Source organism: Sinohyriopsis cumingii, chromosome 1 (assembly GCF_028554795.1).
Source record: "Sinohyriopsis cumingii isolate HCF-2022 chromosome 1, ASM2855479v2, whole genome shotgun sequence".
NCBI lineage: Eukaryota > Metazoa > Mollusca > Bivalvia > Unionida > Unionidae > Sinohyriopsis > Sinohyriopsis cumingii.
Genome location: NC_142961.1, coordinates 31,395,369 through 31,419,137, shown reverse-complemented (window position 1 = coordinate 31,419,137; position 23,769 = coordinate 31,395,369). Strand labels below are relative to the sequence as shown.

General features: G+C 34.6%; 1 protein-coding gene across 1 annotated transcript in view; it reads right to left on the bottom strand.

Moving 5' to 3' along the window:
• Positions 1-23,769, bottom strand: part of LOC149806643 (WASH complex subunit 5-like) — a 122,889-nt gene that overhangs the window by 7,141 nt on the left and 91,979 nt on the right. The window contains exons 22-27 of the mRNA XM_089956025.1: positions 23,682-23,761; positions 22,224-22,327; positions 18,514-18,643; positions 13,288-13,384; positions 1,385-1,541; positions 60-147 (exon numbers count right to left, since the gene is read on the bottom strand). Of these exons, the coding sequence (XP_089812151.1) occupies positions 60-147; positions 1,385-1,541; positions 13,288-13,384; positions 18,514-18,643; positions 22,224-22,327; positions 23,682-23,761 (656 nt within the window). The remainder of the gene's footprint in view (positions 1-59; positions 148-1,384; positions 1,542-13,287; positions 13,385-18,513; positions 18,644-22,223; positions 22,328-23,681; positions 23,762-23,769) is intronic.

Below are 23,769 nucleotides of genomic sequence, written 5' to 3'. Positions count from 1 at the left end.
ATTCTGTGTAAAAAGAAATGAAACTATATAAAAACATCCTGCATCAGCAAAGATCTCACCTTTCTGTTAATTCCACTGTAAAAAATGAAATCTTCAATGAATACAAGTGTGTTGAGTATATCCTGTGAGAGATCTGCAGACTTTACCCTGAAAAGATAGTATCATCTTAAAAGGAGCTTCAAATAGACTGGACAATGTATCAACTTAAAAGAGCTTTACAAACATTGGACAATGTATCATCTTAAAAAGAGCTTCAAAAACACTGGACAATGTATCATTTTAAAAGAGCTTCAAAAACATGGACAATTTATCATCTTAAAAAAAGGCTTCAAAACCATTGGACAATGTAATATTTTGTTCAGCCTGCCAAGACAAACAGAAAAATCTGGTGGCACCATCATGAAGCTTTTATGGCAAAGTTCCAGTGCTTTCTTAAGTTAAATTTTATAGGCTGATGAACATCATTTTCACTTAAAAGTCAAAAGGCTTCTTCCTTATCGTAGTTTAAGCTATCCAATGAGTTAGGTCCAGATTTGTTATGTTGAACTAATGTTTTACTTCTTTTAGACCATTTTACTCCACAACTGATAGGTTTCCTCCTTACCCAAAGTTCAAGCCATTCACAAAATTTTGTAACTGTTGAGAAATCAAATGCATTCTCCAGAAACCACAAAATTATTAATGGTTCTTCCTTACCCCAAGTCCAAGCTATCCACAAATTCTGGTAAGTGAAGATAGTAAAAAACCAGACTGGTTATGCAGAAACCATTTTTCTTCCTTCTGTCACAGTAACCTTTACCCAGGACCCCAAAAACAGTTTTCTTCCTTACACCAAGTGCAAGCCATTGTAAGCACAAATTGTGAAGAACTTGAGTAACTGTGCTGAAACCACTTTTCTTCTTTCTGCCACTGGGATCTTCACCTTTGACCTTTTAACTCTAAAACTGACTGAGTTCTTTCTTACTCAAAATGCAATTTATCCAAAAAAGTGTGGTAACTGTAGATGGTGGAAAACTTGAGTTATGGTGCAATTTATTTTTGATGTCACACTTTTGAAATTTTAGTTGAGAGGGCTTATTTTTGAGTTAGACATATTGTCTGGGTAAACTTTTCCATTTCATATTGATGAAGTGTGGGTTTTCTTTATCCTGAATGACACAAATGTCGTCAGAACTTAGCATATAGTTTCCAATATCAGTTCCTCTTATAATGACTTTAATACTCTCCTCTTTCTCTCACTCTGTAAATATGCACATACAAGATATGAATTTTGTTATCAAAATGGCTATTTTTTAAAGAAAACTTCGAGATTTTTGAGGATAGCTTAATTTTGAATTTGAAAGTTATTCTGCAAATAAATAGGTTAAATCAGTGTTTGTCTTACCCTGGTAGAGCCTCCACATCAGACCTGACATACTGACCAAGGAGTGCTAAGAAGGTGTCTGTGACATCTGAATGAAACTGCTTCAGAAGGGTGACACAGCCAACAACAAAGGGTGGGGCATCTAGGGGATCAGCTACCTTCTTACACACCAGGCCACCTGCATCAGGAATATATGTTGGAATAGATCAGTGTAAGTATGTTTCAGTTTGCTGAGTTGTGAACTAACTACACAACGTACATATGAAACTTGAATATTAATGAGAATGAATGATTCCCTACTATAATAAAACAATGTTTATAGCAAAGACCTTGGGGCACCCAGACTCACTTAATTTTGTCCATACTTCATTATATCCTTATAGAAAAGCTCTTGGGACACCCAGAATCACTCAGTTTTATCCATAATTCATTATATCCTTGCAGCAAAGTTCTTTGGAAACCCAGAATCACTTTATTTTATTATCAATTTATTATTCAATATATTCTTACAGCAAAGTTCTTGGGACATCCAGAATTACCTTATTTTATTTATAATTAATTATAATCTGATTGCAAACCTCTTGGGAATCCCAGAATCACTTTATTGTTTACAATATTTTTATATACCACCCAGAAGCACTTTAACTTATCCAGAACTCATTACATCAAGCTTCTCTGACAACCAGAATCACTTAATTTTGTCCATAATTTATTGTATCCCAAAGACAGCCCAAAAAATAATAAAGACAGATGGCCTTTCAACAGAAGTAATATTATATAATTAAAAACATTGTTCCATAAGAACTTAGTGGTAAATAACAGATGGTCTCCAGACAAGTACTCATTCAAAACAATTACAGTCCATGTTTTACAGCATTAAATGATATCTACAATACCAACAGGTAATTCACTCTGAACTAACTACTGATGTATCTATATTGATAATCGTACTGTACAGATGGTTATGACTGACACTTCTATTTTCCTGTATTTTATCCATTTTTATGACACACGCAAGCATGAGTGGTCACCTAACAAGACTTGGTTCTCCAGTGTCCTCCTCCTCAATGAAGACCAAACATCAGAATCTGAGTCACTGACACTAGACTGTATGAATTGTAAAACCTTATTCTACATATAAATAAATGAAATTGGAACCTGTGAAAACAAAAAAATTGAAAATATTCACTATAGTTTGGCTTGAAAACATATAACGGTACATAAAATACAATAGGAGAATCGTTAAAAATAAGAAAAACAGCTGATCCTCTATGACCTGAAAGAATTCACAGGAATCATCATATCTTTCCTCCTTGTTTATTTTTTTTTAATTGCCAAGGATTGAAATCTTTTCAGATCTTGTGGGAGGAACCACCATATCTTTCCTCCTTGTTTATTTCTAATTGCTAAAGATTGAAATCTTTTCAGATCTTGTGGGAAGTACAAAAAAACAACATAATTAATATGGTTAAAAATATAAATTCTATGTTTGAGTTAACCTATTCACAGTATATATGCATTTGATATCATGGAAAGAATATAAAGGAACTCAACTAGGATACTGTGAAGATATGCCTTAAGATTGGTGTCAGAATCCTATCAACTCTGAAATACAATATCAAATCAAAATAATATATATATATATATATATATATATATATATATATATATATATATATATATATATATATAAGAATACAAATCATGTGGAGAATAACAGTCCTTTCAAGTGCAATTGATCCAACAGGGATTGTGTTAGGGATTGCTTAAGATAAATGCAAGAAAACTGACAATAAACAATGTGGTCAGAGTGAACCTAACACCAATCATAAGCCAAGACCACCCTAGCAAATCTGGTCCCTGTGGTGATAAAAGGTACAAAACCTGTCAACATATAATAGAGACCAACACATTCTCTTGCACTGAGCAAAAAACTGAACTTACACTGTCCAAACAGAATGTGCAAAACAGAATTAATTTATCTCATTACGTTTAAGATCTGTGGCCTTCTATATGTCAGAGAAACTGAAAAGCTACACAAAAGGATCAGTCTTTACACCTCTGATTGGATGACAAAGAAGCTGGACAGAAGTCCAGTTGCAGAAAACTTCTCTTCTCCTGGCTACACTTTCAGTGATGTAACACTAATTGCAATTGCTCACAGCCACAACTGGAATTCCAGGAAAGAAAAACAATCTTACTGGATAAGCTGTCTTAAAACACCGAAACCAAGCAGACTAAATCAAGAAGACTAGAAAAAGTCAACCATATACACAAAAAAAATCATCATCTTTTTATAGCCAGCATATTTACATTTAAACTGTTTTTCATTTTGCTTATTAGTCAATCACTTGCCTATAATTACTAATCAAACAATAAAATATCTAGGATAAAATTTATGGTGATAATTCTCATCCATTTGTAGGTCAATATAAATAGATACACATAATCATCAGTCAACTACACAAAAACAAAAAGCATTTTCAAGCTTTGATTCTAGTAGAAATAGTTTGTAATCTTTTGTAATTTCAACACTTTTTGTGTTTGTTGTTTGTCTTGTCTCTATTTTGTGATTGCCTTTGAAAGACTCAGTTAGATCCAAAAGTGCTCAAGCAAGTGAGAAACTAGTTTTGCACTTTTGTATGTATGTATGTATGTATGTATGTATGGTGTAGCAGCAGCCATACTGGGTGGCTATATTCGCACCATTTTCATATATAGAGTCTATTAGTTAAATCCAGATGTTGATATGATCGGCCATTCTGGTCAAATTGCAAGAAAAGATTTTCAACATGGCCATGTCAGATAAGTACCATTAAGTAAAAGGTGAAAAGATATGATCTTGACTTGTGTCCCCTTATCTATTCGCAGCATCATTGAGCCTCAAGATTTGCAAATATCACTAAAATGATGCGTTACTGAGAAAGATTTGTTTGTTCTTGCATATCATCACAGTCAATTAACCAAAATCATAATGAAGATGGAGAGTGACCTGAGGTTTCCTGATGCTCTGCTGACACAGGTTCCACCAAGTCAAACTGAGCACTTTTTGGATGAAAAGCCCGAGTTCAGCCAAAGACTGTCATATCCCATGCCTTGAATAATGCCAGTTAGGGAACAGTTTCACTCTAATGCTATGCTATGGCAAATGCCCTGACCTGATGGTCAATATATTTTTCAAATTCATCTGGTCTTGCTTTAAATCCTTGTATGCTGAATAAACCCTGAGTGCAGATATCAGTTAACTTCTTTGAACAGTATAAACAAATGAGATTTCCCTTTCTTGGTCAGCTCTGCATATTTTAGATATCAGTGTAATGCTCAAGGCCCTGAAAGCACCATGGAGAGAAGGGTATAAAGACTACAGCAATTTCAAGATGAAGGATTTCTCATAAACAGAACCTGTTCTAAGCAATGGAACCAAAGGCCATCATAGGAGAAACTGATCCATCATGGCAGAACTGCAGATAGTATCAGCTGACCAATAAGGTATGAACTTCACAGATTCCACCTGTTAAAGCTATACTGACTAGGAAACAAGTTTTATATGAAAGCTGAGTCAGGAAGACTCATAGCTCTGAGCATGGATCTCCTGTAGGTTCCATTTCAGACTTAAGGCTGAAGACACTAGCTGAAACAAACTGAAATTGGCAAGAAGGTCATAAATGTCTTGATTTTGGTCCTCTCTTATTGTGAAACATGTATGAAATCATGGAATGGTACCTATCAATTGTGATGGGAGTTAACTTCTCAAAAAGCCATAGGTGGACACTGAGGTTTTAAGGGAGAAATGATTCTCTGCTCACACCACTGGGAGAGAGGTTAACATTTCATGCTCATAGGGTTTCAAAATGATGGGCCCTTTTCTCTGCCATGTGGTTACAGAAATGTTCTTTTTTTCAAGCTTGCTGATCCAGGCATGCAGGTTCTTGCTTTTGGTTTGGGATGAAAAACCTACATGTGGGCATTTTTTACATGTATGGAGAAGGCCATATCTTCCAAGAAATTTCCAATGTTTCACACAGGAACTCAATGATCCATGATTTTTCCAACTTGAGGGAATAAACCAGGGTTAGCCTGTACTCAGATTTCCTTGTTTTTGAAAAAATGACCATGGGAATCAGGGAGGTGTGATTGAAGACACATGCACTGAGATCATTTAGGTTCAGTGAAAGGGTATTGAGTGGTTGGCTTTTGGATCTGGGACATGCGAGATGAAAGATGGAAGCTACCTGTTCCAATTTGTTATAAAGTGATTTACAAGGGGTCAACCCCAATGGGCATATATCTGACTGAAGACTGAGGAGTGAAATTAATGTCTTGTTCCCATCACAAAATATGTCTTGCTCCCCATCACAAAATATGTCTTGCTCTCCATCACAAAATATGTCTTGCTCCCATCACAGAAGTAATGTCTTACTCGCCACCATAAAAGTAATATGTCTTGCTCCCCATCACAGAAGTAACTGCTATGTCTTGCTCCACACCAAGGCAGCTCAAGAATGATGATTCAAGCATGATCAGAATCTATCAAGGAAAATACAAGCATAAAAAAAAGTTAACCAAACTTCAATGCCAATTTTCAAACACTACGACCTTGACCAAGGTTAAAACAGCAGGAGATCATGTCACAGAATGAATTTTCTCAGCTTAATAATTATTAATACCAATAATAAAGAGAGTCTATCAAGGTGTTTAGCAAATATTTGCAAATGAAAACATGTGACCCAAACTTTAACAAACAGTTACAAGAAAAGTTACTACCAAGATGCACCTGCTAGTAATGTGGGCTCAACAATAAAATTTTTTTCACTTGGAATAAAATGCAATAAAGTACTGAGACGTACTGTGAGTACTTCAGTACAAAAATATATGGAGTATACTTCCATGTGACGAGAAACCTCCCAAGGAACCCATTCAAGTTCTAAATGGCACAAAATGAAAGGTATTTGCAAGGCCTCTTAAGAGATTATTCTCACAAGTGGATGTAGAAACTGGCAAATAAAGGAATCTGGCACCAATTCTTCTATCTAAAAAAGGAGAAAACTGTCATATGACTCAGGTCTTAAAAAGATACACTACATTTTAGCACATTTACTGCTAAAACATGTCATAAGACATAGTTATCTTTCATCTAGATTTGTTATGTAGTGAATGTACTATGATCTGAGGGCTGTTCCAGTAAAACAGATATCCCCCCCTCCCCCGGGGACGGCACTTCAAAAAAACTTCTGTAGGCGGTTGTGTTTCGAACTATTTTAATTTTGACAGTGGAAGGTTGGTTAGGAAAATCACTTCTGTTGCGGATTATGCTAACAAAATGAGAAATCGTTGGTGGGTTTGTCAGAAAGAAGAAAAACCGAATATATATTTAAAATCGCATCTACCCCCCTCCTAGCGGTCTAACGTGAATAAAGCATTGGGTCAGAAAATGATGCCAGTACACGCGAATGCACGTACTTTGTACGAATTCGCGTACTTTTAAAGCAGTGATACGCGTTCGGCAAATTACGTCAACGCCGCGGATATAAAAAATGTTCTTTGCGCAGTATGCAATTTTTATTAAACTTTTAACTTTAACTTTAAAAGTGCATTTCGCGACGTAATTCGCGCTGCCGCAGCCGTCTCACAACGCTTGATGCGACAGCCAGATATCTGGATACTTCGGTTCGACATGAATGGCTGTTAAACGAAATTTGATTCGTTCATTGGCCCTGGAATAAGCATTTTATGGAGTTTTAGCCTTACTTTTATCGTGGAAGTTTTACAATTGCGTGTTTCCAATAAGGGCCACACAGGAAACCAAAATGGTTGAATCACAGCACGGTTTGTCTTCAGACGACGTTTTTCAGTCGGCAAATACTGGCTGGTGATAGCCATGATGACAATGAATTTCATGTATATCGGTCTGCTGGACACTGGAATAATGTCACTGGAAATACCAGTGTGTGATTTTGAGCCCAAAATTGATGTTGAGTGCGAGTCCGATGTACGTGTTGGATGGACAATATGCCGGTTATATTTATTAAATATACCCATGTCTAAACAAGCAGACTATGGGAATGTTGGGCTTAAAACCCTAATACAGCATTATGGAAGTGAAAAATCTGGCATAAGAGGCAGCAAAACACTGATTCAAGGAAGTGAATCTTTGGCAGGGTTCATGTTAGTGAAAACTGAGAGGTCTCGGAAACGCTTAAAATCACGCGTATTTGGACGCCAGTTTTTTTTATTTAGGCGGGCGGTAAAATTCGAATACTTGCCAGTCCTGCTTCGGTCACCTGCATAGTGGAAAAATGTGTTGATCGGTTAGCTGTGATATTTACAATGACAGAATTTAGTGGTTGAAAGCCCCCCCCCCCCCGTCGTCACCATTATAAGAATACATCAAAAGAACATGCTGCAATAGCTAAGCGGCGAGATCAAAGGCTTTGACTGGCAGCTGGGTGGGAAAATCTACTGATATTTACAGTGCTTGAATTTAGAGGCAGAAATACCCAGAGATGTACATGTGGTCATTTATAACAGTACATCAAATAAACAACTTTAGCTTTCATTCTTGTGTTCATTTCCGAGTGTAACGGAATAAGCAGTGCACGTGACCTCGGAATCGTGACATGTTGAGACATAGACTTGAATGAGTATTGTGGGGTTCAACGGCAAACTGACGAAGATTGTGAGATTCAGGAGAGGTCTGCAGTTGCTAGAACTGATAATTTGAAAGGGACATCAGCCAAGTGTATGAAAGTGTGTGATGCCTAGCTTAGTGCTTTGAATAAGACCTTCCTTAGATCGGAAAAATTCAGACTCACTCTGATGGACAAGCAAGAGCTATGTCAGTGTTATAAAGAATGAAGAAATTAAACTCAATGGCAACCAATAGTTACTATAATTGGCATAGTTTTCTGAGAGGGGACTGCAACTTTTCCTGAAGGGACTCATTTTTACCAAAATGGGAGCCATGGACTCTTAGTTTTAAAATCCTAACGAGACCTCTGATTTAAAACTTTTCTTTCTGGGACAGAGATATCCAAGAGAGAATACCCATGGGGCCATACACGTGAGATGTTGAAAATTGCACAACAATAAAGAACAGTAACTTGTTCAAGCTAGTTATGCAGATATGCATTTCAGACAGCAGGCAATGAAAGGAGTTCACAGCACAGAATAATATTTGTACATCGAGGAGGAGGATCATATTAAATTCAGAAACAATTAACAGATTAATGCTCATAAGGAACATCAGAGACTCCCCATACAACATAATTAAGTGTGTAGATCTCAAGTTGACAGAACCACTGAGCAACAAAAGAATAAAAAGACAAACTTCTGTATCATATGCATATGTATGACCAAATGATGTACATACTTTCTATGTGCAAAAATTAAATGACATTAAACATAAGAGACTGGCTGATCTGTGTAAACTCAAAGCAAGATGGATAAAATTTGACCTGTTTATGTTCGGTTCTTCCATATATATAGATCATGGTGGTATTTTCTGCAGACCTTTTGGCACTTAGTTCCAAGCCATCATTTGGTATTTGTATTGCAAAATGGATAACTAAAAAAGTATATTATCTAGTATAATACATTTTTAAGCAGTATCATTAACTGATGATGAAATTAATGAAAAAATACTTGATGTCATTCTGATATATGGATTTTTTACTACACTACTAATCTGTTCATCCTGATTCTTTTCTTTTTTTTTTTACCAAATCCTTTAGTCTTAATGGTACCAGTGCTTTTAATAAAATTGTAACTTCCATTTTCTTGCACTCTAAATATTTATAATGATGTGTTATTGTCAAAAGGTAAAATGTGCTTAGCATTGTAAAATCTAAAACTATTAATTAGCAAGGGATTAAAGTAAAAAGTGGACAGAAATTATTGTCATATTACAGTGCTGTTAGAGAGAACAGAATAGTTGTACAAGATGTATTTTGTACAAAGTTGTAGAACTTGCGCTCGTATTGTCACCACATACTCTACTTAAATAATTATATTATTATTTCTGTATATTCCTATCAGTATTTTCCCAGTGGTAGTAATTTTCTGATCTGATGTTCATTTCTTGTGCAATTTTTACACATCAAGAATTATCACCGTATCATTAAAAAAAACCAATGTAATCTGCACCAAATTTAGTTGTTTGAGAAGAAATTAATTTTTTTAACCCAAAAATCACTGACGCTACGAGTTCTTGCATTAAAGTCTCACATTAAATAACATTTGAAGTAGCCACGATAGTAGTTTAGGATGCAACTGTACCAATTTCACCTTTGGTATATCCAAATCTTGAATGTGATGGAGGAACATAGCTCCAAAATAAACACATCAATATTAGAACCTATTCATTGACTATAAATCAAGTATCCGAGTCCAACTGAATTGCTAGAAATTTTTTAATTCTTTTGACAACATCATAATTAGCTGTCAAATATGGAGTAAGCCTATAGTCTTTATGCCATCCCAACCATGACCCCACCACAACCACGTGACCATGCCCAATGACCTCACAGTAATAATCGCTAGACAACTAGAGATGACATCTCTTTGAGAATTTTGATTTCAGTAGAGCTGTAACAGAGTGGAACAGTAAGAAAGAGTGACAGATATTTAAGTGTTAGGGAAATATTTAACAATGGCTATTCCCACCACCACCACTTCCTCATTGGAGATCACATACACACAAAACTTAGAGTACATCCTGAAATCCTGGCAGCATCCCTGCAGAGGAGATAACTTGACTATTCAATTTTATTGGTCTCTGGTTATCCCATGGTATTTCTGTTACTTGAACATTATCTTACAGTGTGTCCATTCAGCATGGTCGAAAAAGGCTTACAACCATTGAGTTGTTCAAGGACTCCCATTACTACAGACGTGAAAGAACAAGAACGATACTATAAATCGGTGAAGATAAAATAGAGTATATATGTGTTTGACTGTCCCTGATTGGTTGATAATGAAAGTAAGATTTTAGTAAAAACAATCTTTTGAGAGCTTGTCCTACTTGTAACTGAGAAAAGTGAGGGACATTGTTTTATTAACATAGTTTCCATCCCTTTACAGACCCGAGTTTGGATGACTCATTACTGAAATCAGCAGCTGACTCTTTGGTGCAGTATTGAAAGCACACATTTCAAATTTGTATAGATCCAGAAAATGGTGCAGCTGTTACGGGTTTTTTCTTCACAAAAGCTGTCGTCATAGATGTGTCTATACTGATATAAATTTGATCATGAGCACTCAAATTTTAAGTTACTAAATTTTAATATCGTGGTGTTTGCACAAATTTACAGTGGTAACTGAATTAGTGCAGTCCTGAACTCTTGAGTTTTGTGCAGAAATATGGAATCCAAGCAGAATATATCCAGAAATGTAGAGGTTTTTAATCTTGAATTTAGTCTCCCCATTGTGTTTCACACTGATATGCATATTCACAGAACATTTTTATAGTAGTAGGAAAAGTAAGTAAGAAATTTAGATACATATCATAAACAAGACAAACAGTTATGTGGGGGGAGAAAATCATAAGAACAGGCTGGAATGGAGAAGTATAATAAAAACAGTAACGAGTAGAAGTGTGTCACCTTTTTATGTGTGCAACATTATTTTCTTAGCTTCAGTAAGAAATTTCATCAAAAGGAAGACAATAAAGGGTGTACAGTTAACTAAACCAATATGAATTTAGCTACTTAAAAGCTGTATCAAATTGATTTTAACCTTCTGGTCTGTTTCTGTCCATTCTGGTGATATGTCCACTGAATCAGTATGGTTGGAAAAAATATTTGGCAAATTTAAAAAATTAAAAATCTTTTGGCAGATTCTGCCTGAGAGATGTGAATAATTTTATTTCTTGGTTTGTTGACTGTAGTTGTTGCTTAATTCAAATGCACCATTGAAAAACATTGATGCATTCTCATACTTTGTTACAAATATTTATTACAGATACATATCATCAGATATTGGTGAATATAGCTTGAATAAGTTATAACAGTTCTAGTTGGAACAATGAACATTGTTAAGAGAAAATTTAAGTGAGCTAAAATGTAAACTTTTCGGCAATGTGATGCAGGATTGCTCAAGACTTTTCCATCTCATATGCTCACCATGAAAAATTGATTTGCACCAACTGATGATGACTTTTAGGTAACTGTCAGAAAGGCATAATTAATGATATTCTATAGTCTAAAAAAATTACTTCAGGAAAAAGTTGTAAACTCGTACAGCTGTGGCAAAAAATTGATTGACTAGTACCTTTGCTGCTGTTGCTACAGTTGATTAGTTGGTTGATTCAGTGTGGTTTGATTTTGGGTTTTTTGGTGATTTGTTTACAATATATTAGGTGGAGGAAGGACCCCGAAAGACCACCAACCTAAACTGGTTGATCTGTGACACAAACTCACTCTGTGAGATGTTTAAGTGATGTAAAAGCAAGCACCTTAGTACACTTGGGCACATGGAGCATCTGTTGATTTGACGTTTATCTCCAACAGCTGAAGTCATTTAGACATGAGCTCTCGGGGTTTCAGTAGATCAGTATGGCCTTACACCATTTTCAGATGAAGAGAATCTATATATGGCAGCCAGTTTTACTGCTGAAGAAAATCCAAGTCCTTTTGAGACACCAAACACCACTTATGTAGAACCACTGACCTTCCACAAGTAACTGGCAATATTCTCATTAGCACATTGGAGGCAAGTAATCACATGACTAGCATCTTGTACCACTGCCATGGAAGCCTCTCAGATCTGTATCACAAGACAAGCATCTTATACCACTCTGCCATGAAAGCCCCTCAGGCCATAGGTATAAGTCTCATATGAAAGACTAGAAGTGGGAGATAGAACCTGTAACAACTGGATTGAAAGTGCATAATGTTACTGCTAGGCCATCAGTGATGATGATGCTGTTGACAATGCAGTTAACTGCAATGACATTGATTTTATGAGTGCTCTGGGAAAAATGATTCCTTGACTTTCATCCATTTTTTTAAACCTATGATATAAAAATGTTTGACTTGCTATATTTTGCTATAACTTCATATTAGTCTTGCAACAAGGCATAAAAATAAGACATCGGTAACTGAAAAAGATGATCTTACAAGAAATGATATAGTGTAAAAGTAGACAAATGATGCAACATCACTTCCACAGGCGTCATTGTTTTTTTTTCTCTGACAAATCATAAAAGTTTACCAAAACATTTATTGGAAAAAATAATAAGAAGGAATCATGGAATCTGCCCACACATTTAAAGCAATACAAGATTAAACTACTATTCTAATCAAAAGCAGCGTGACTGAGAACAAAGAAAAATAGCAAGACATATTGATCACTTTAGGAAACAGAGTTTAGTAAGGATACAAATTCATGATTTCTGTATTAGAATGGAAATATCTATTATAAAATCTGTATTCATGGATGTTAAATTAGTAGGTATTAAGGGACTGATTAATGACATCTACAAATAATAAGCCATCATGAAAATCTGTGATTTCACAGTATTAGAGACATACTTGGCTGACAGAAAAACAAACAAAGGGACAAAAGACTGATTATAATGAATGAATATAAATAAAAATATGCAGTAGATTATATGATGTATATGAATTCAGTAGATTACATCCAGCCAGCTGTCATTTAAATCGCTTCTGTCCCCAACCCAATATTAAAATCGCTTCTACTGCCCACTAACCCATAGCCAGAAATTATGTTATAAAATATACTTCTCTAGGGGGCAGTGATTCTCGATTAAAACACATCTGACGGTGGATCGTAATTTTTTTAAAACTGCTTCTGTTGTGGGTTGTTTGAGTTTGAAGTGCCTTCCCCCCGGGGGTATATGTTTTACTGGAACAGCCCTGAGGAAGAAGTAATGAAAATAAAAAATTCACAAGTGTAGATTTACTTACTTATTGATTTCATGTATGCCAGCTTTGGTAATTGAGATATCACCAATAAAAAGTTCATCAGGGCAAAATGAGGCATTTTCTTTGTAGTGATGTATATCTAAAAGTAGATAGAAGTAACTCATTCATTACATAGTTCGAATCTATGATGCTTATACTAGTCTCCAGTATGCATTGTAGCTGTTAATTATCATGCATAAAAAAATGCAGACTAAAGTGAGTTTGATAATCAAATGTTTCTAAAATTTCACCAGAAAATGACAAAGTTGAAAACATTTCAAAACAATTTTGAAACAACACCTGAAAATGTACATACATGTATTATAGTGTTTATTAATTCAAACCATAGTGGTCACTGATGTTAAACATGAGTAACTCCATTTTTACAACTATATTTATATGCTTAATGTTGTTAATTCAAAACTAAATGTGAATCATCTTGATTGTCAATTTTGTTTTACATGCTGTAATGACCAAGAAGGGCAGATAAACCTCAAAACACAAAATTTAACCAAAGTCAGTGCAGCATGAAATATCAGTCATAGTTATCTAGTCATGTCCTCAACAAGTTTCATGGTCGAGTACACACACACACACACACACAGAGTGCTTTCCCTCATTATAGCTAAGTAGTCAGGATCCATTACTGCCAACCTCATTATACCAAGAAGTGTACTATATTGATATACTGATAATAGCAAAATATAAGAACTGTCACATAGCGGGCACTATCAATTTTTTTAAAATAATGGCATTTTGCAAAGGAAATGAAGATATATGACATGACTACTAAGTTTCACCTTGTTTACGTTCATCCCTTAATGTTATACACTAGTATGATTTTAGTCATGTGGTACATAATAGTATGGCATTATGTCCGGAATTACACAATACTTTTTGGGTCATTAGCTAAATACAAATACTTAATCAATGGCAACACCTTATAAAATAGGTCAAAGTAACTTTCTTTTGATATGCTAGTGTGGTACTAATAGAGATGCATCAAGTTTAATGATTCAAGTATGAACAGAACTTAAGAAACAAATCTTGAAAACAGAATGCAACCAAAGTCAATAAAACATAAAATATGGGTCACAGTCACCTACTTTGTGATGAGAGTGTAACACACAGGAAGATGCATCCCCTCATTCAGTTTTATGAATCTAAGTATAACAGTACTGTCAAACCTGTCTTAAGCAGTTGCCTATGGAAAAAGGCCAAAATGGCCTCATCACAATGGTGACCACTAAATGTAGGTTCAAGCATCAAACACGTTTTATGAAGAAGTTTTGAAAATCAAATCCTATTATTATTATTATTAATATTATTATTATTATAACTATTATTGTTGTTGTTGTTTTTTTCAATTTTAATAATATTATATTAATCAATTTTACTCTAAAATGAATCAAAAATTCATATTCATAAAATTGTCAGAATTTTCTGAAAATTCCTTCTTTGTATAGGCAATTGACATAATATACTATTCAAAGAATTCACTCATAAAAATTTATTGTTGAGAAATTCTGGCAGAAAATGGTTTTGCTTAAAGATTTTGTCTATCTTTCCCACAGTTTGTTTCTTATGCAGTGTATTTGTTTCTTATCCCAGAAATAAAAGACCTAGACTGAATACAGAAATTGTCCACCAGTGACTGACAGGTCACTCTCATTCAAAGACACGCAGTAATTTTAAAGCTGAAACATTCATCCCATGATTCATATAATGTATTTAATATCAAATGTACATTTTTTGTCCTTAGATCTATGTTCTTTTAAAAACTGGCATTACATTCCCTTAAAATTTTGAACCAATATAATATCTTAGATGAAATAGTGACTAGTATTGGTGCATTATCTCATGGATTTAAAAGTTTAACCTACTGATTAAATGTATGTTTCGACTTAAACATGGATTGCATACCTGCTATATTCCCAGACAGCACTGGGGGTGAGGTGGAAACTTGAAATGTGTGTTTTGAGGTCCAAAGAGATACAGTGCTCATGACCCCCCCAAAAAACGACATCATCTAGTTGAGATAAATTTATCTTTTTATATAAGCATATAGAAAATAATTTGATAAAAAAAAATGAAAATTGCATACCTGCTTTCTTTGAAGCATTTAATACGCTTACAAACAAAAATTGTTGGTAGATTTATCATTGTCCAATACCATCACCACACACACATATACAAGTGTGTCAATACTCAAATAATCACAACTGGACAGACATCAACAAAAAATACCAAGTTTCTGTCCATAAAATCTACTGAAGAGTGGAACATTTTCCTAATTAAATGCAGTTTTTGCTACTCTTCATAACTTAGTCTTTGTATGTGTGTGTGTGTAGGTGGGTGTGTGTATGTGTGTGTGTGTAGGTGGGTGTGTGTATGTGAAGGTTATGCATGTGTTCAAATTTGCACTCGTTAGAGACTGAAAGATCTTGTTGAAATTGAATTTTTCTCAGCATAAAAAAATGATCTTTCTGCATCTGTATTACTTTGATAGTATCAAATATGCTGGGTGGTTTCGCTATGTCAGGGGTTGGCAACCTACAGCACGTGTGCCACAAGGTGGCATGTCAAGAGGTTTTGTGTGGCACGTGAAGGGCAGCCAAAAATCTCGATTTTAACAGTGTTACTCTCTTACTGGTGGTATGTGTGCTCATTCATTTTGTAATTAATCTGGAAAAAAAGTGGCACTCTCTAAGTCAAATCGGTTGCCAACCCCTGTGTTATGTCAATGGATGTCATACACTCCAGAATGATTAATGATGATATGGTGCTTGCAGTGTGTGCATCTATTTCACTTACCTATAACTTGAGTTGTTCCACTTTAACTATGCAAACTAGCCACAACAGTCTCAAAGGATTTAAGATGACTTCACCCTAACTATGCAAAGTCAATTAGGTCAAATGTGTGTGTGAGTTGGATTTTTTAACGTAGCTTTAAAACAATTTCAGTCATATCGCTACAATGTCTGCAGTGTAGCAGTTTATAGTGATGCACTGAGGCATCATGCCACAGACATGTAGCATAACGTCCCACCCAGTCATATTATATTGACACCAGGCTGACCAGTCCTAACACTAACCTCTTAATGCTGAGTGCCAAGCGAGGCAGCTGTTAGTACCATTTTTTTTAAGTCTCTGGTATGACTCGGCCAGGGATCAAACCCATGACCTCCCACATCTGAGGTGGACACTCTAACCACTAGGCCACCAGAGCAGTTAATTCGTTCAAGAGTGGTTGTTTATGTGTGACCTCACCATTTAATTGTCTCTATGATAATCAGTTGTATAAACTGCCCTGTGGATAGTTTTACATGGTCCATATGCAGGACTATTTACTGTTTATACTGACTATGCTTGGGACATACATGATGGTTGTAAAAAATATCTCTCTCTTTTTATGCTTTTTGTTCCAAGATTTCAAAAAATTGTTTTTTCTTTTTTAAAACATGACTGTGTCAGGGAGTTTGAGACTAAAAATCATGTTTTTTACATGACATGTTATGTTATGGCAGGTATGGGATGGATATTGACCACAGTTAATTTATGCATTCAGATTTATGCAGACTTTTCCATGCTATTATAATGCCCCTGCATTTGCTGTCTTTTTTTAAAGTTGCATTAGTTACAAAAGGGCCATATTTAAAAGCTGAATTACATTTTGCATTATACACCTACGTAGAAGAAATTACCATGATTTAGAGCACTAAATGTTTATTATGCAATAAACACTGATAAAAGCTGTTAAATAATTTAAATATGATATATGTAAATTGAGGGTAAAATTATTTCTCTAATAAACTTTTGTGATGAATACATTTTGTATGGTAATCAGTGCATGGCAGAGAAAGACACTTTAGCTTGAGCATTTACCCCAATAATGAATTATTTAGGCAATATTGTAGTTTAATTCAAATTCTTAAATAACAATGGGAAGATGAACCAGATGAAAGTTACACAAATAGCCTGAGTGGAGTATGGTGATTATAAGCAAGACAAGGCATGTTCACACAATTCACATGACAGGTCTTTACTTAAACAATGCCTTTCTTGGGAAAACAAACGTATCAAATCAAACATTTCATATGCATACATACAGCAATCATAGTTGATAGGCATTAGTGATGCTTCAAGCAGTAAAAAACCACTGTGTAGTTAGGAAACAAGCTAGCTGTATATATACATGTACAAAATTATCCCCTTTGCATTGTGGGGTAGTTGCTATGAAACCCACTCCAAACTGCTGCCTAGGAAATATGATGAAAGAATAGTTGAGATGTAGTGAGGCTGTATGTAAGAAAATGATTTTAGCTGTTCAGAAGCCAGTGCCAATACTGTGTGTAGTACCATATCTCACTATCAGTGATGGGAGTAGTACAATATCTCACTGTCAATGCTGGGGTTAGTACATTATCACTGTCAATGCTGGGAGTAGTATAATATTTCAATGTCAGTGCTGGGAGTAGTACAATATCACAGATACTGGAAGTAGTATATCACTGTCAATGCGAGGAGTTGTACAATATCTCAGATACTGGGTGAAGTACAATATCTCAGTGTCATTGCTGGGAGTAGAATAATATCCCACTGTCAAGGATGGGAGTAGTACAATATCTCAGAAAGTGGGAGCAGTACCATATCTCAGTGTCAATGCTAGAAGTAGTACAGTATCTCAGTGCCAATGCTGATAGTTGTACATTATCACAGTGTCAATGCTGGGAGTAGTAAAAAATCTCAATGTCACTGCTGGAGGTATTACAATATCTCAGATACTAGGAGTAGAACAATATCTCAGATAATGTAAGTAGTACAATTTCTCATTGTCAATGCTGGGGGTAGTACATTATCACTATCAATGCTGGGAGTAGTACAATATTTCAATGTCAATGCTGGGAGTAGTACAATATCTCAGATACTGGGAGTAGAACAATATTTTAGATACTGTAAGTAGTACAATATCTCAGTGCCAATGCTGGGAGTAGTACAATATCTCACTGTCAATGCTGGGGGTAGTATATTATCACTGTCAATGCTGGGAGTAGTACAATATTTCAATGTCAGTGCTGGGAGTAGTACAATATCTCAGATACTGGGAGTAGTACATCTCACTGTCAAAGCTGGGGTTAGTACAATCTCAGATAATGGGAGTAGAATAATATCTCAGTGTTAATGTTGGGAGTAACATAATCCCAATGAAAATAAATGAATTCAAGGTACCTTTCTGAGAGGGTTATGGAAGCCAGCAGACTCTAGATAAGCTGTCAGCTCATACATAAGAGGATTCTCCTCCTTGGGGTAGGGCTGAGTGGGGTCCTGGTAATGCTTCTCTACATCTGCTATCAGTGCCCTAAAAAAACAATGAAAGTACTTGATTAATAACATTTATTTAAACAAGCAACCTCTGTTATTTATGTGACATGCTTATTTCAAATACAATTTATAAAATACAGGGAAAGATTTCAACCATTTCATGAATTTGAAATAAACACAAAGGTAACATTTTGTTAACTACATATCAAAACTCACATTTTGTCAATAAATCTTGTAAATACTGCTTGTCTTTATTTACCTTGCAAATGTTATTTACAAATATCAAAACAACATTCAGAACTTGCACTTATCTAGGAATCATATTGATTTAAAGATTGCAACTAAATCAGCATATGCTCAGCTTGGATTTCATCATTTTTAATGTGTACTCATTTTAAAATTTAAATCACACATATAGTTTAGGTCCTTGTGCTTGCAATAAATGCTAGACACAATGATACTGATATTGGTAGTGGTGGTAACAACTCAGTGTTACTGTTTTTGTACAAGCCAATATTAATCTTTTTATGCAAGTCAAAGTTAAAGTTTTCACACAAGAACAAGGTTATAAAACATGTCATACTCTTCCACTAAATTCTTTTATGTTCATAGATGTTACAAGTTTGATCTAGCTAAATGACTGGCAAAATATAAATTAAGAAATAACAAGTGTTCCATTTGCTATTGAGATTTCATTGATGGGTACTCCATAAATTCTTTTCTTCATGTCAATTTGTACATACTAAGCATGCACCTGTTTAACACAAACATTAGAGAAGTTTGTATAAATTAAGCAAATTCATAGTACTTCAACTGGAAAATATATAAGTCATCATAATAGATTAAAGTCTGAAATGTTTATAATGATGGGAATGAAAACTTACAACTTAAGATACATCAAGATAGTCTTGTGTGGTTTGATTTTCACAACCCATTATTACTAAATAACCTATTCCTTGTTTAGCTTCATATTTGGAAATTATATCAAAGTAGCAGCATGAAAATTAAATTCATACATGACAAATAAAGAATGCTTTTGATCATTTAGCTGAATGGTGACAAGCAGCTCATGACAAATAACACAAGCACATTTTTTTAAAGCATAACATAAATTCAAATTGACATTTACATTCTATCATCTCAATTTGAAAGAAACTTTATTTGATCACAACATGCCATAGAGTTTAGATTTTACCTTTTAAAAGACCACTCTGACTTTATATATATATATATATATATATATATATATATATATATATATATATATATATATCTATATATAGTCAAAATTGTTTCAATGTCCTAACAATCACCTGCACACAGCAGTCACCTGGTCATAATGGTAATACTAGTTCATTCTAGCTTCCCCCAGCAAACATTCTGTATATAAACGTCCTGTGTGCAATGGTCACCTGCTTTCTGTGGTCAATGGTCAGGTGTTTCCACCTGATAGATAAATCCAAAAACCCTTATGACCCATATTTTGGGGGATTTAGAGAAGTTTTCAGTTAACTGAGGTTTTTGCAGATGTGAAAAAGTCTTTTGCTCAGTGCCTGTATGATGAGAGAGAGAGAGACGGCAAGAATATAATTATGAGAGCATCAGTGTCTGTGTGTGTAATAGTAAGCAAAATTAGAAAAGATGTCATTTTAATAAAAAAATTTAATCGCATGTATTTAATGAAGAACTGATGAACAATATATGTTCCTTCTGAAAATCACCCCTCTCACAAAAAAGTAATGCAATTCCTCTACACAGAAATACAGTCCTCATAAAAAAATAATGCAGTTCTTCCACAGAAATACATTCCTCATAAACAATTAATGCAATTCCTCTATACGGACATACAGTCCTCATAAAAAAATAATGCAGTTCCTCCACAGAGAAATATGGTCCTCATAAAAAATTAATGCAGTTCCTCTACACAGAAATACAGTCCTCATAAAAAATTAATGCAGTTCCTCCACATAAATACAGTCCTCATAAAAAAATTAATGCAGTTCCTCCACACAGAAATACAGTCCTCATCAAAAGAAACATCTGAGGAATAAGATACTTTTATAATTTACTATAAGTCAATAAGAATCATGAATGAAACTCCACAATGTTTGGGCCCTAGGTGGCCAAGTGGTCTAAAGCACTCACCTTTACTAACCAATGCCATCTCATCTCTGCCTGTGTGGGTTTGAGTCTTGGCCATTATGGATATTAAGAAAGCTTGCAAGACCTTTCCATGGGTCAGTGGTTTTTACTGGGGTTTTCCCAGGTTCTTCATCCAGCATATCTTGTGCAGAGAAATGATGTCAAATCCCAAACAAAAAAACAGCCACAATGTGTAAATACTCTGTGTAATTCATAATGTTCATAGTCAAGAGTCTGGCTTGAAGAAGGCATGGAGCATTGTCTGTTTTCTCTTAGATCTTTCTTCATTAGTGTGACTTGTGTTGATAACTCAATTTCTTGTGCCATAGCAAAAGCAATCAATAAATTTGTTAATCTCTGTATGAGATCTAAAATTCAGAATATGTCACTGAGTGTATTTGAATACTGCTTTATGGTCTAAGTTGGCAAAACATCAAAAGTGAGGCCACTTTCCTGATTAATAAAACCCTGATGTTTAATTAAAAAACAAGTAAATCAAGTAATCAACTGGCATACACACTTCAGCAGGTAAAAATGCTGAGTTGAAAAAGGTTTATAACCTGACTTGACAAATCAATTAATTTACCAACCAAATACATTAACTTTAACTATCATTCTACTCAGCTTCCAATTTCTGCAAAAAATTAAATGTGTAATTACTGTATTTTGACTATTTGTTGTTTAATTTGTATCAATTTAGGTTGTAAACTGCATTGCTTAAGTTTTGCACCCTTCCCCACTGAGAGCATTGAGGCTAAATATTCAATATTTTATTTAGTTAATATTATACAATAAGATGGGATATCTAATTGGGGTTTCATTATCTTTATATGAACAACTAGTCTCCCTGAAAAGTGAGTCCATTTAAGTCAATATTTACTGGGATTCAAGTCTGTCTCCATGTTTCTTTGGAGTTTCCAGTATAGTATACTTTAGCAATCTGTGAACGATTTGTTTTAAAAAATGTAAAGTCACAGAGCATTCTATTCCAGGCACAATTCTATATGCATACAGAAGGTACAAGAGGTTGTGTGTTGAAAAAATAAACCAAGATAACCATTTGCTTTATTTTCAACATTAATTGTTATTGCCCAAATGTTTAACAGATTACTTCAAGTGAATTTCATAATGCAAATTACTAAATTTTACAATACAAAGAGACTTGTCATCAAACATCATGTACAAATGAAACAATACTATGTACATTGCACTGTAAATTCATTGCTATTCATTGGGTTTCAATTTTTATTAATTTTATGGTTACCTGAAGCTGTAAATTAAATGGCTTATATTTTTTATCCCACATAGAAGATAATAAACCCCATTCTCACCCTCCTCCCATGAGGCAAATTCATGCATTTAAGAATGAAAGAAACTGTCATTGTCTGCAAAACAATAAAACTGATCTCCGTGAAAATAAAAATAAAAATGTTTGGTTACTACATATAAGGAACATGTGGTCCCATGTGACTCACATATTGAATGTCTGCAGCGCACTGGCAAGAAATTTGGAATCAAATTTACAGGAGGTCTTCAACTCATGAGCTATCTGTCTTCTGAGCAACTGGATCTGACCAACCTGAATTGAGGTAGAGGAAAGAATGATATTTAAATATAACTTTGTCACAAAAGCTTTGAATCAGAGTCAATTACTTCAAGCAATCTAAATAAAGTCGAAAATACTGTTTGACTTATTTGAATCATATAAAATACAGTTTTAAACTCATTAACACGGTCTGTTGTTGCAGTGAATATGCATTTTGATACTCTAAAGGATGATTGCAACATTTTAAACTGAAAGAATTCCTTTAAACATGGCTGATCTTAATCTAATATACACTCAGGACTTTATTAGACAGTTCTCTGAGATATGGTACACCATGTGATACTCCATGTACACTCAGGACTTTATTAGACAGTTCTCTGAGATATGGTACACAATATGATACTACATGTACATTCAGGACTTTATTAGACAGTTCTCTGAGATATGGTACACCATGTCATACTCCATGTACACTCAGGACTTTATTAGACAGTTCTCTGAGATATCGTACACAATATGACACTACATGTACATGGCTCGACAAATTTTCTTCACTTGCTATTATTCTTTTAAAAATCATTATGTTTCTCCAATGTCATCTATTCTGCAAAAAACTGATCGTTTTTTTTATTCTATAACTCTGAGCATTTATTGTGTATGGAAAGCAATTTAAAAATGTCAAATGATTAATTTATCAATGTTCACAAAAATCACTATACACAGCATGACCGATTTACTTCTACTGTCTCCTGGCTGAATAATGGTTCTGCTAAATAATTTCACATACTGCATGAACTGTGATCACGCAAATGACACAAAAATTTATTCCTAAAAGTCACCGAATGAGATCAAAACAATATAGTGAATAAGCTTCAACTTCCATTACAAACCCACAATTAGCAACTACTTCCTCAGTGATTGCCATTTTGACATGGGTATGGGTACAGTCATGTGACGCAAGGTCTACCACAAATAAATGCAACCAGGATTCAGTTTGAATGACATTAATGCCACTCAAAGTTACATCTATGAAACATTGATGTAGTTTAATTATCCCAGCCAACAAAACTCAGAATATGAAATGAAATAAACTTGATTTACCAAGAAACAGAATGAAGACATTTTACATGAAGGTGCAAATTTGTGCTTAGACTCAAATCTTAAATCCAAATTTAAATAAGATCTATGTGTATATTCATGTTTTATCAAAATCTTTTGAAACAAAATTCACTGGTTGCCTACTGCCATGGTATGTCTTTGGGAAAGACACTTAGCTCTACAAGGTTCTTAAACTATATGACTTTACCATAATAGATATATCATTGGGCTCAAATGGACTCTAAAGAACAATGTAAACTTAAAGAAGCCAGAACACTTGACCACTTACCCTGAGAATTATGTCAAAGTAGGCTGGCCACAGCTTTGCAGTCCTGGTCACTGCTTGGCCATACACCTTTTGTGGCTGAGCTGTTCAA